This window comes from Paroedura picta, chromosome 10, assembly GCF_049243985.1.
Source record: "Paroedura picta isolate Pp20150507F chromosome 10, Ppicta_v3.0, whole genome shotgun sequence".
Classification (NCBI taxonomy): domain Eukaryota; kingdom Metazoa; phylum Chordata; class Lepidosauria; order Squamata; family Gekkonidae; genus Paroedura; species Paroedura picta.
Window position 1 is genome coordinate 67,022,397 of NC_135378.1, and position 13,220 is coordinate 67,035,616.

At 41.2% G+C, this 13,220-nt stretch overlaps 1 protein-coding gene across 3 annotated transcripts in view; it reads right to left on the reverse strand.

Moving 5' to 3' along the window:
* Positions 1–13,220, reverse strand: part of EGF (epidermal growth factor) — a 46,746-nt gene that overhangs the window by 26,279 nt on the left and 7,247 nt on the right. For 2 of the 3 annotated variants that reach the window (XR_013224870.1, XM_077300618.1), the window contains exons 2-11: positions 12,123–12,322; positions 10,500–10,681; positions 9,569–9,796; positions 8,879–9,078; positions 8,061–8,171; positions 6,767–6,889; positions 3,478–3,600; positions 2,943–3,082; positions 1,765–1,913; positions 55–159 (exon numbers count right to left, since the gene is read on the reverse strand). Coding sequence is in view for 2 of the 3 variants with exons in the window: in XM_077300618.1 (XP_077156733.1) it covers positions 55–159; positions 1,765–1,913; positions 2,943–3,082; positions 3,478–3,600; positions 6,767–6,889; positions 8,061–8,171; positions 8,879–9,078; positions 9,569–9,796; positions 10,500–10,681; positions 12,123–12,322 (1,561 nt within the window). In the remaining variant the exon portion in view is untranslated. The remainder of the gene's footprint in view (positions 1–54; positions 160–1,764; positions 1,914–2,942; positions 3,083–3,477; positions 3,601–6,766; positions 6,890–8,060; positions 8,172–8,878; positions 9,079–9,568; positions 9,797–10,499; positions 10,682–12,122; positions 12,323–13,220) is intronic. The other variant, XM_077300619.1, reaches the window with a different exon arrangement.

Genomic DNA, 13,220 nt, shown 5'->3' on the forward strand with positions numbered 1-13,220 from the left:
GCTACTCTTTGGAAAATGTGTACCACCTATTATTACGTTCAAAAGTATACTTACTCGGCAAATGGATGAACAGCAATCCCTTGAGGCTGGGACACACCCTCTCGGATGATTATTCTCCTCCGCATTCCATTTAGATCACTCATTTCAATGTGGGACATCCTGCAATACAAATGGATCAGTTGGTACAATCCTTTACTTCGGTCAAATGCATGGCTCGTCTTTTAGGTAGTGATTGTAACCAGGTCCATTTTAACTGCTCCCTTCCTACTAGTTTCTACCTTGCCCTGTCCCTATTACTAGCGTCTTTTTGACCTTTTCTTCCTGTTCCCATCTTATATCTCTAGCACAGGGGTCCCCAACTTTTTTAGCCTGTGATCACATTTAGAATGTTCAGAGGGTGTAGTAAGCCCTGCACCAAAATGGCTACCACAGGAGGCACAGCCAAACCCAAAATGGCTGCCACAGGAGATAGAGTTGTTTGGAATATCTCCTTCCTCATATCTCCTGGGAAGAAGCAAAACTTGAAGGGGAAATGGAGCCAGCTGTTGGCCAAATGGAAAGCCCAGCTGCTTACCAGTCCTCTCCATCCTCCAGTGGAAACCCTTTTTGAAACCCAGCCCAGTGGTTAAAAGAGGTGGATTATAAACTGGGGAAAAAAAGGTTTGATTCCATACTCCTCCATATGAAAACAGCACATGACCTTGGATCAATCACAGTTCTCTTTAGTTCTCTCAGCTCTACCTACCTCACAAGACGTTTGTTGTGAGGAGAGGAAGGGAAGGCTGGTCTGAGACTCCTTTGGGTAGTGAAAAGTGGAGTATAAAACCCAGCTCTTTTTCCTCTCATTTCTATGAAGGCATCCAGTAACAAGCCCTGTCTAAGAATGGCCCCTCCTACTTTCTGAAAAGGGAAAGTGAAGTACTGGCAGGCATCATGTTGGGGAACCCTGCTATAACGTTTCAAGATGTCTGGGTAAGACTTTACCTATTGTGTAGGACGCCAAGCCAATTTTCAGTGGCCGTGGTTTCCCAGTGGGCATAATTCCTATGACCTGTCCACATTTCCCCTCTTGCAGTTGTTATCTGCCAGTTGTACTGGATTGTTTCTGGCCCAAGAAAACCAAACTTCCTTACTTCAGTGTTTCCTGTTTAATTCTAAATGTATTGTTTCTATATATTTATTTTCTTTTAATAGTTTTTATTTAATGGACTCCTTTGGATAGCAAAAAGCAGAATACAAAACCCCCAGCTCTTCTTCTTCCTCATGCTGTGACAGCAGGCGTGCATTTGTCCTAGATGCAGCAGGGAGCACCACCACTGTGACTATCCACAAGTCCTTTCTTACTGACTGGGCAGTTGGGAGCAAGGGTACAGACAGTGCCAGAGGAGGTGCTGAGGAGAACAGAAGCATAAAGAGACTGAGGAGGACAGGAATAACACATCGGCAAAACACAGCAGCAGTTGCAAAATAATTCTTCTAATTCCATTTCCATTATTATTTTCCCAAAAAGAAGCAGCTTTACAGTTCAGCCTAGCTTTCTGGGACCCATCCGATACATTATTAAGTGAAAGGTCTCTCTGACACTTTGACATTTGGCAACTGGTTATCCAGCTGTTGAATCCCAACGATGACTGGCCACAAGCATACAAAACATGCTGGCATTATCGAACAACTTCTCAATTGCTTCTTTCTTGCGGGTTGTTTATGTCTCAAACTGTCTTATGCCAGCATTAAGCATCAGTAGGATCTGCAGGAGATGCATACCCCTTGTCAGTCCAATACAATTTTCGGTTAATCCAGTCCACAGCAAGCCCCTCAGGCCTCTCCATGGCCTCATGGATAACTTTTTCGCAGTCTGAGCCATCCAGATTAGCTCTTTCTATCCGCTTCAGTGTTGTGTGGGCAAAATAAATCTGTGGTGAGGAAACAGAAGGTTTGTAGGTGATTACTACAGTTCTTATTTTGGGGGTAGGATTTCCTTACCTAGTCGGCTTTACCTCTAGCAAGGACATTTCTTTCAGAGAAACATAATGGATTTATTTTTAAAATTGTTGTCTAAGGTTATAGATAAAATAAGCAGGCCCTTTTCTTTCAAGGAGACTGATGTCTTCGGCAAATAAATTGTAGCAAGTAAATTCCAGGTGCCTTATATTCCATCTCCTCAGCATCCTCCCTCCCTGTCAGCTGAACAGATGGTCTTATGGAACACAGGTTGGGCAGTAAGAAAAAGAGGATGAGGTAGGCCACATTTACATATTTTGGCTCTGAATCTTGTCTTTACAAGACTGCGATTGATTAATGAGAAATGGAGGGGGGGGAGCATTTTTGAGAGAAGTAACCTATAAGCATGGCTTTTTCTTTTTGCCCTCAAGTCACAGCTGACTTATGATGGCCAAATACTGACCAGAGTTGACCAGAAATTTGGTACACGTTAAGGCTGACATATATACTATGTTAATAAAGGTAAAGGTATCCCCTGTGCAAGCACCGGGTCATGCCTGACCCTTGGGGTGACGCCCTCTAGCGTTTTCTTGGCAGACTCAATATGGGGTGGTTTGCCAGTGCCTTCCCTAGTCATTACCGTTTACCCCCCAGTAAGCTGGGTACTCATTTTACCGACCTCGGAAGGATGGAAGGCTGAGTCAACCTTGAGCCGGCTGCTGGGATTGAACTCCCAGCCTCATGGGCAGACAGCTTCAGACAGCATTTCTGCTGCCTTACCACCCTGCACCACAAGAGGCTCTTACTATGTTAATAGCTACAACAAAAACAGAGCTGTATTTGGTTGAATCATTACCATTCTACAAATAACAAACAACTTGTACTGAGGGCACTTGGCAAAAGGTAACATCTCATTCATATTATGGTGAACCACAAATTGCGAAGGAGCAAAAACTGTGTGTGTCCTTGCAGTGCTTTAAAATCCTCTTTTAATGTCTTACCTTATTTTCAACAGGGTCAAAGTCCAGAGCTAAGACTACTCCCATCTGCTGCCAGCTGAGCAAACTTGAGTAATCGGTTCCATCAAAATCAATGCACCGAATGTCTCGGCTGTTTGCAAACAACAGAAATGGCTGTGGCCCTGTTAGCAAGACATGGGATGTTAGTGCTTCCTGTCCCCATATTGATCTGAAGTTTAAAAGCTCCACATGGGAAAAGGCAGCTTTCAGTCTGTGGCTCTTCCCCTTTCTGCACTCTTTAGCTCTTGAATTAACATTATTAAGAATCACTAAATTAATTTCCAAAAAGTTCTAATAGCTTAAGATAAAGGAGGTGGTTTTTGATCTACCAATTATGTGTTACACGTAAAACTGGTATCCTTTAATAATAACGTATGGGAAGTAATTTGGAAGACTTTAAAACATTACATAAATGCTATTATTATGTATCATTCCTTTCCTCTTTTACCATTAGCAATGATACAAACTGAAATGTTTTCCCCAGAGTTAAAATATTTTAAAGTATTTATTTGCTTACCTGTGCACGTTTTTCCATTTTGTTGGAGAAATGATCCTCGTGGACAAGTGCAGACAGGTCCATCAGGGGTCTCAGCACAGCCATGACTGCAGTGATGGGAATTGCTTGAACAGGAAATTAGTTCTAAATTAAATTTTAAAATGAGTAGAAAAGGGATTAAGATTTTTTTTAAAAAAAAGCAGAAATAATGGCTTACAGGGACTCAAAGAAAGAGGAAAATTGGAGCACATTAATTCCAAATAGCCCCTTCATATATTATGAGAGTTCTTCCTTCCTTGCATATATAGAATCTCACCCATTAATAAGCAAATGTGTTCCCAGATCCCACTAATATCTACCGTCTCTGATTTTAAATAGGAACCACCATCTTGGTGCCATTTCTATCATAACAATTATAGGATCATAGAGTTGGAAGGGTCAAAGGCCATCTAGTACAACCCCCTGTTCAGTGCAAGATCGTCCTAAAACAGCCTTGACAAGTGTTTGTTGGAGGGGGTCAGACTGGCCATCCAGGGAATCAAGGAAATCACACCAGCTTCTCATACTCCATTATAGGTCCAAGATTCACATCTTGCCTTTGAGTCTCTGGAGCAAGAACTGAAGTTGAAAAAGATTAAGGATGATGGACTACAGGCAAGGTAGAAATGTCTGCAATATCAGTCTATAATCTGGTCTGGTCTCTTGGATACCTGGGAAGGAATATGTTTGCCAGATCAAAATATGGGGAAGGCCCTGAAGACTGCTCTCTTGATAACCCTAGATTCATTATGGGAGGAATTATGGGAAATTTACATATTTCCATGTTAATTCAGCCACATGAAGGGTACTTGAAACATGATAGAAGTCTTCTCAAACAAATCTCAGATAAGCACATTTTGTCACATGGTTCTCCATGGAGTGCTGATTTACATGCCAGCAACAAATGTTCTTGGTCATGCAAAATGAAATAACTCCACATAAAGCCAACAATATGTACAAACTAAAAGATTGATTTGCTTCCTGATTATTACATGTGACCATGGAAGCAGCTTCCATCTGGAAAGAAATGAGCAAACTGGTTAGGGAAGGGGGGAGAAGCCTCACCTTTTTATCTATTGATTCAGATAACTTAGCTGTTACATCTAAGTTTCTTCTGTTAGTGAATTTTATAACTTTTTAATCTACAAATTGTATACTTTGTAAATAGTAAAACCAAAAACAAAACTGATTTTCTGAAGGAAGATTAATTACATTGATGGCATTATAGTGTGAATTGCATGGCCAACATCCTTCCGGAATGAAGAGTGGAAACCAGGACCGTTTATGCACTGGAAAATTCACTTCCCCAGTTCCCATGCAGGAGCACAAATCAGGAGCGGATGAGGTGTACCAGGCCAAATGCTCCCCCATGTGGGTGCAGGAAGAGGTGGGGCAACCTGCCACGACTTAAACTCCAGCCTGCAGCCTGGCATGAAACCTCCAGTGCATAAACGGTCCAAGTTGCTATATAGGAGCTGATTAAGGGAATTCAAAAAAACTTCAAGAAAGAACAGCCAATTGCTTTACACCACAAAATCCAGACATTTCAGAAGAACCTTCAACTTTGAGTATTGTGATTATTTCTTGCCTTATTTAAGTCCACAAGTTTTCTAAATATATATCTATACTCCCTAATCAGAACAAAAGAGAAATTGTTAAAAACTGTGAATTTTGTACATATAGGAATAATGGATGCACCGACTAGTTGCTATGACAGCATCAGATTTCTGGCATGAGTATATTAGCACATCACGTTTCAGGTTTTTACCTGCACAGAGAAGTTTCACGGCTCACGTGCTTATTAATAATGATGCTAAAAAGAGATTATAGCAACTAACAAGTGAAATCACCTCTATTAAATACCACTTTCAGGATGTGCAGAATTCTTTGTCAGACCCTGATGCCTCTGATTTTATAAGGTTTTCATGGTGCTCTATTGGCAGAAGTTCTCTGGTAATGGATTTCACTGTACCTGTTTTGCACTTCTTATCTTCTGGTTCAATATTACAACAACTATCTATTTGGATTCCTTCTCAGCAGTCAGGAAGACCAGCAGCTTTAGAGGGCCTCCTTCTACTTTGTATTCTATGCTGCCACCTGTTTTCTTCCATACCCAAAGTGCCACATGGAAACATCTGCTCTGATGGAATAAATGTAGAACTAATTAGAATTGACTACAGATGCTCCCTGGAATCCATGAATGGTATTTCTTCCTCAATGCATAAAGAATTGGTAAATATTGCTAATCCAAGGCAACAGGTCTGTTCACTTCAGGGTCCTATAAAAATATCTAAAATCAGCTTGCGCTGATATCTTTATGACTTGGGGTGAAAGAGATTTGCATCATAATTACGGTACTAATAAACTCTTAAAGTGGACATGTACATTTTTTGTGTGATTGGGAGACAGCTGTATGTATTTGAGATCACAGTGGGTCTTTTCTCCCTCTTTTTTTCATATAATCCTGCAAGAAGTCTATTGTAATCTGCTATTGTCCTTACAATCCTCATTGTACCCTTTCATGTTTTTAATTGTATTTTTTCCCAGAAACTAGGAGTCTGCTCTGCATTTGGATGAATGTCCAGAAGTGTTTCGATGGGCTTTTAATGGGGCTTTTAACTCAGACTGCTGTAACCCACTACGAGCCAGTTATGAGAGTGGTGAGCAATAAGTCGAAACAATACATGGATGGATGGATGGACAGATATTGAGAGCCAGTTTGGTGTAGTGGTTAGGAGTGCGGACCTCTAATCTGGCATGCCGGGTTCAATTCTGCACTCCCGCACATGCAGCCTGGGTGACCTTGGGCTTGCCACGCTGCTGCTAAAACTGCTGTGACTGAGCAGTAGTATCAGGGCTCTCTCAGCCTCACCCACCTCACAGGGTGTCTGTTGTGGGGAGAGGATAGGGAAGGCGACTGTAAGCCACTTTGAGCCTCCTTTGAGTAGAGTAAAGTGGCATATAAGAACCAACTCTTATTCTTATTCTTTGTGGAGCAACAATCTGCCAAGATAAATAAAATCATACATAACCAAGATGTACAAGCTTCCAAAGTTGAGGAACAACCAGTTCTTCCCAGGTACAGCAGAAATCAGCTATGTCAAGTGCTAATGGTGCAACTCTAAAGGTGCAAAATGTAATAACAGTCATTGAATGTACAAACTTAACAAGGGAGTAGGAAAAGTGAGATATTGCAGGAAAACTCCCAAATACTAGTATGGGACACCGGAGAGTAGAAACAAGCATTCAAGTGTTTTTGCCCACTACATACCATGGCAGGTTTTCTTGTCAGATAATAGAATAAAATTCCTTGGACAGGTACAATAATAAGAGCCTGGGATGTTGACACAGCCCAAAGTACATCCATGGTTCCGCAATGCACATTCATTGACATCTGATGAAAGAAACAATTATAGCATGCATACTAAAATTATTAGGAACAGCAACCATTTAAATATATTATGCTTGGATGCCTTGAGTAAGGGACATCGCTGATACTGACTATTAAAGATACTTAATGAAATGTAATAACTGAACACATGCTTATTTCTTATTATTGCAAACAGCCAGGAGTTGTGTAACACTTTAAAGCAGGGGTAGGCACACTGTGGCCCTCCAGATGTCCATGGACTACATTTTCATGAGCCCCTGCCAGCATTGGCTTGCATGGTGCCAAGCCATTTTCCACCTGCCAGGGTTGGTGTCACTGGGCATGGGCTGGTTGGGGTGCATGGTTCCTACCACCCAAGGGGGCTTCATGGGGCCCATCGAGTATGGCACCCAAGGCATGATCCCCAATCACCATATCCTAAATATGTCATTGGCCCTTGGTCAGAATTCCAGAGGTGTCTGCAGGCTCAGAAAACTTGGGGACCCTAGACTAGAATCTCCTCTTTCATATGCTTAAAGACATCATGTTTGAATTTTCACTTTTGCCTGCTGTTGAAACCAATGGAACTTAAAAGTGCTTCAGTTTTTTCTGGGAGGAGGAAGGTTTCCAGGTGGCCTCTAAGATGGAGAATGTGCCTGGTCTGTTGGCAGTAGACAGAAGCCTGCTTCTTAAGTATCCAGCTGCCCTGCTGACCCAGCAGTGAATTAATCTGCCCCTACGGCAGGAGCAGTATAGGTAAGGCTGGTTGATGTGTAGGTATGAAGTTTAGGTGAGCATCCTGTAGCATCCACCAATGCGGCAACGTGACAAATCTCAAACCTCAAACATGGAACTATAGAGCCTTCATGGGGGTGGAACAGGAACTCCTTGAGAGGTGCCATTTTTTCCCTTCCTCCAAAGATCTCACAGCTTGGAGGAAAGTATATGCCACCCCTCCCTCAAGTACTAGCAGTGCTTGGCAAGGAGGAGCCTGGACTAGGCAGACAGAGATGGTACTACTCTTCTGCATCCTTTTGAACACCCACCCTGCAAAACAGCTATGGCCTGTGTTCTTTGCCCTTTGGCCATTACAGATATTGATCCCATGTAAAATTAATAAAGGTGCTCTTATTATCCCAACCAATAGTGTTGGCTCCTGTTATTTCACTTCTGCCTCCAGTCAGTTCTCCATTACCTTCACAATGTTGCCTGTTCTTACTTAAGGTAAATCCTGTGCTACATTTGCACTGGTGGATCCGGGAGCCATGCTTGCAACGTCTTCTGTTTGCACTACAAGGTCTTACTGCTGGAAAAGAAGATTATGTCAGGACAAGTGGGAACTGACTTCTCCCCCTCCTCCCCACTGCTGCCAATTCCCTCTGGAGGATGCTGGCTAAGGCTCTGGGCCTGGAAGCATCAGAGGAGACTGCCGGCAGGTGCTGCGGACTGGCCATGGTAGACCCAGCAGCCCGCATGCTCCGCATCTGGGCTGGAGCAACAACTGGCATCTTTCTCCCTTATAAAAATCCTTCATCAGAACTTGCATCTCCCCTTTATCAAGCCCATATGAATTGTGCTGTTTCCTATGGCTTTAACTGTAGCCAAGGGCAGTCCTGAAAGAACAGTCTACTAGGGCTGGATCAAGGTTATTCACCATCCTTAGGTGCAGTGGGGAAGAACTGCTGTCTGTGGCAATGGGAAGTGGAAGCAGGTTGCCAGGAACAGGTTTATGTTAGGCAAAGAAACATACAGCACTGTGAGCAGTGCTGCTGCCACCACATCTCTTCCTCTCAGTTCCTGTCAGGACCACAGAAAAAGCCACAGTTAGCACTGCTGTAACTCCAGTGCCGATTCTGGCCTGAGAAATTCCTGGAGAAGTAGCCCCCAGGAAGTAGATATTAAATATGTCCGTTGAATCATACAGATTTTATACATACTGTGTATAGCGAAGAGGTTTTGTTACTGCAGAAATAAACAATCCATTTGGAACATTGCCATTGGCAGCAAACTTACCAAACGCTTTCAGGTCTGTTCTAAAGGTGGGCTGTTTTAACGGGTGCAATACCAGGATCTCAGTAGGTGAGGGGAATGATGGCTGCAGGCTAATCGCAACGATATCTTTTCCTGTGTATTTATTGGCTCTCCAGATAGTACCGCTTGATTCTGAATAGTACATATCATCCACAAAGATATATATGTCATAGAGCTGTTTTCTAAAGAGACATAAATCAAATAGATGACTCCATTATTTACTTAAGTTCATGAAAGCACACAACTTGTTTATTTTTATTTCTCTCTCTCCAGAGACAGTTCACAGTTCCATCCATTAGAATAAACAGGTCAATGTAACTTTACAGCTTACCCAAATACTCTGAAAATGGTTTTGCATTCACTTTATACAAAATCATGCTATCTTAAAAATGTACACCTCTTTCTCTTACTCTGGTCTGGTCTGTGCTTATCTCTTCAGCCTGAGCAAGGAACATTTTCCCCTCTTCAATACCAAAGCCAATAAGGGTGCAAATAAATTATATAAGGTGCTTCAGCTACTGTGTTTTACACAACAGTAAGTGGAGTTACTCTCATGTAGTTTATCCAGTTTACACATCTGTTTTTACATCCATGTTTTTACATGGAGTTTTCCAGTTTGACACCGTTAGACTATGGGATTTTCAATTTTGACGCCTGCTTTCTAAAACATACCGCACAGCCTGTTTGAGCAAATGGACAGAGCCGCCATCATAGTCACAGGTTCCAATGTGGGAAGTGTCATCATCAACTTGCTGAATCCAGAAGACCCTCTCGTCACTAAAATCCAGTGCAACAGCTTTGATATTCCCCACACTCCTCAAAATATTCCGTACTTCTTTTCCATTCAAGATTGCTCTGTAGATGCACCCAACATCACCAACGGAAGACCAAAATAAAAAACTGTAGGAGGGAAAAAATCAAATTTTGTTATTGAAAATTTCAACGGCAATTTAGCAGGTCACATAAGCCGTCTATAAAGTATATGGAAATATCTATTTGCAACACTCATGTTAGATCCTGGTACCTAGCACTGATTTACATTAGGTAACTTGTCTTGAATCTCAATGACAAAGGCAGGCTATACATAACACAATAAATACTTTTAAAATATATAATTGATTGGTCATTATTTTGTTCTGGAACATTTTTCTGTTGAGTCACCTTTTAAAAAAATTACTGGTTCTCCCCCTTCCCCCCCAAAAATAAAAACTGCGCCTGTCACTTGGATGATGCACAGTTTTTAAAGGCTATTTACAATACAGTCCTAATCAGTCACATTTTCTAAGTTCACTGAGGTCAAAGATCTCAAAGGGTGTCACTTTGAGATTGGACTGTTGAAAAGAAACTGCCAAAAGACAACAGCCACCAAACTTTAAAAATAACAGTAATTTTTAATAGTCCTTTAAATGTTTTTCTCAGTTTACTCAAGGCCTTCTAAACAGCTTGTGCATTTCATTGTCATAATTTGATGCAAAACTGTGATACTTCTAAAATTGTAATCTGGAAAGATTAATTCTGCTTTACTGTCTCACAACCGCTCCAATATTACCTTGAAACACTTCATTCACTGAACAGCAATCTCTCTGAGAGCCATCTCAGTTACCTTTTGCCTGGATCAACTGCAATGCTTGTGGGATGATATTCATCTTTGAAAAGGATTTGCGAATCGCTTCCATCCAAGCTGATTGCCTCAATGGTGGTCTTCTGGTAGTGAGCCAAATAAATGCCTCGATTTATCCAGTCTACAGCAAATCCAGAGATATCTTTTCCTGTATAGCAAATTGTCTACAACAAAAAAAGATAAACTAAAATATCAAGAAAATATTGCATTGCAGGTTGCATCACTCTTTAGGGCATTGGAACACATGTACTCAACTAAATCATAAGCCAAATGGCTCATAATGGAACATTCTGAGCTCCATATCTTTACATGTTCAGTGAAACAAAAAGAAATCATATAAATGGTCACTACATAAAACACAAATTGATTTGCATATCAACTTCACAGTTAGTTTCAGAAGTCTAAGGACTATGATCAAAAAACCTTTCTCCACCGAACACAGTTCCTTATCTTCAATGTAAATCCAAAGCAGAAAGTTGACACCCCAATGCTGATAAGCTGGTATGGCCACTTGGCCTTCAGACAAAGCAGATAAGTGGATGCAGATAACACTATAAAAAAGCAAAACCTCCTGGGAACAAAAGACGAGGGACAGGGAGGAAAGAGTGACTAACAGCCACTGAAAAACTGAAGTAAGGGTCCCCAGAAGAAAAAGACATGTAGCTCAGGGTTGGGGGATACATGACAAGCAGATCCATAGTATCCAATCCAGTAGTTTATGTTGCCATGTTAGAAAACACCATTTATTTATCTGAGTATTAATTTTTGAGCTGCCTTGTTCATTCTTTAGAGTACGACCTATAAGGACATGAAACTGTACCAAACTGTAGTTTAACAACCACCAAGCTTTCATACAGAGAAGCATCTTTCCTATCATCCTGTACCTGATATCCTTTAACTGCACACAAAGTATGTGCCCTGGTTCCTCCCTTTTACAGTTAAATATAAGTACTTATAGGTCCCCATCCTTGACAGGCACTATGAAACACACACACTATAAAATATAAATGTTTTTTCATAAGTAAGCTCATTTGATTAAGGCTTTTCCTAGTAACTATGCATGTGGTAGCAGTGTTTATTAAGCTGAACTTCAGCAATATTTTGACCTTTTGCCATGTCCTGATAAGAAGAAGAAGAAGAAGAAGAAGAAGAGTTGGTTCTTATATGCCGCTTTTCCCTACCCGAAGGAGGCTCAAAGCGGCTTACAGTTGCCTTCCCATTCCTCTCCCCACAACAGATACCCTGTGGGGTGGGTGAGGCTGAGAGAGCCCTGATATCACTGCCCGGTCAGAACAGTTTTATCAGTGCCGTGGCGAGCCCAAGGTCACCCAGCTGGCTGCATGTGGGGGAGTGCAGAATCGAACCTGGCATGCCAGATTAGAAGTCCGCACTCCTAACCACTACACCAAACTGGCTCTCTGCCTGCTTGTTTGTGTTTTCAGAGTGAGCAGTCATAACCCAAAACTTCTTTCAACATCATTCTCAAGGATGCAAAAGAAAACAGATAAAAACAAATCTCTCGTCTTTGAACAATAGGGAGAGAGTGGATCTTTATCCAGTTTTGTGAATGTTACTTGCCACAGAGAAATCTGAGAATTTCATTACCTCCCGATTTGAGCCATTCAGGTGTATTCGCTGGAGAAGACCTTCTTGAGTGTCTATCCAATAAACTTGTCCATCTTCATAATGGAAATCTATCAGTGTTGATAAGCCAGTGTGAGTTGCCACTCTCTTATGATTGGTTCCCTCTGTATCTATTCTAAAGACTGCATTTCCTTTGCTGAAAACTAGGATTGGTGCAGGATCTAAAAGACAGAGAGAGATGGAGAGACATGACTGAGTTCACAGATAAGACAGAATCCAGTTTGTCAGATGCACAAGTTATTGACTACCATAAGGTGACCAGATTTTAACATTGGTAAAGCGGGACACCATTGGCTCTTGATTAAAAAATTGGTCTATGGAGCAACAAAAAGTTTCATAGAATGCATAGAACGCAAAAATAGTATTGTAATATATATATTTTTTAATTTCATAAGTACAATTTGCCAGGTGACCCACAGATGTCCCTCCAAAAGTGGGACAATCTAGTCACCTTAGACTACCAATAAAAGTCTATTGTTTGGATCCAACCCTGGAATTATTTTAGTGGTACACAATGAAATATTAAGGGATTTGGAGATAAACTTGGTCTCACAAGTCAGATTGGTATTGACCCATTTTCTAAAGATATGTGAACTCAAAGCATGCAATTCTTGTGGTGTACCTGTACATATGTGTTTCTGCCCCCAGTTCGATACCCTTGACTAATTTATGTTTTAATTTATCTGGTAAATCAATGCCAGTGTTTAAATTCTGTGTTTTCCAGTGTTTAAATTGTGACTAATACTTGATTCACTACAGCACAGGGGAAAGGATGGTTACTACTTTGATTTACATTGCATTGAAAAATATTCAGAAAGTTCAGTTTATAAGAGCAACTTCTGATTAATAAAGAAGCTGTTTCCCACTGTTTGCATGAGAAAATATTTAAAATATGTGGGCTTGGTACTTTAAAATTAAAGAGCTACAACAAAGTTTGTTTGTCCCAGGAATCTGACAGCTGCACCACTTGCTGTTTCACCCTCCTCCAGTTACTTCAAACACTTGCATACATTTTCCTACCAGGATGTCCAGGCAAGAAATTTCCCACTAGGATAACCT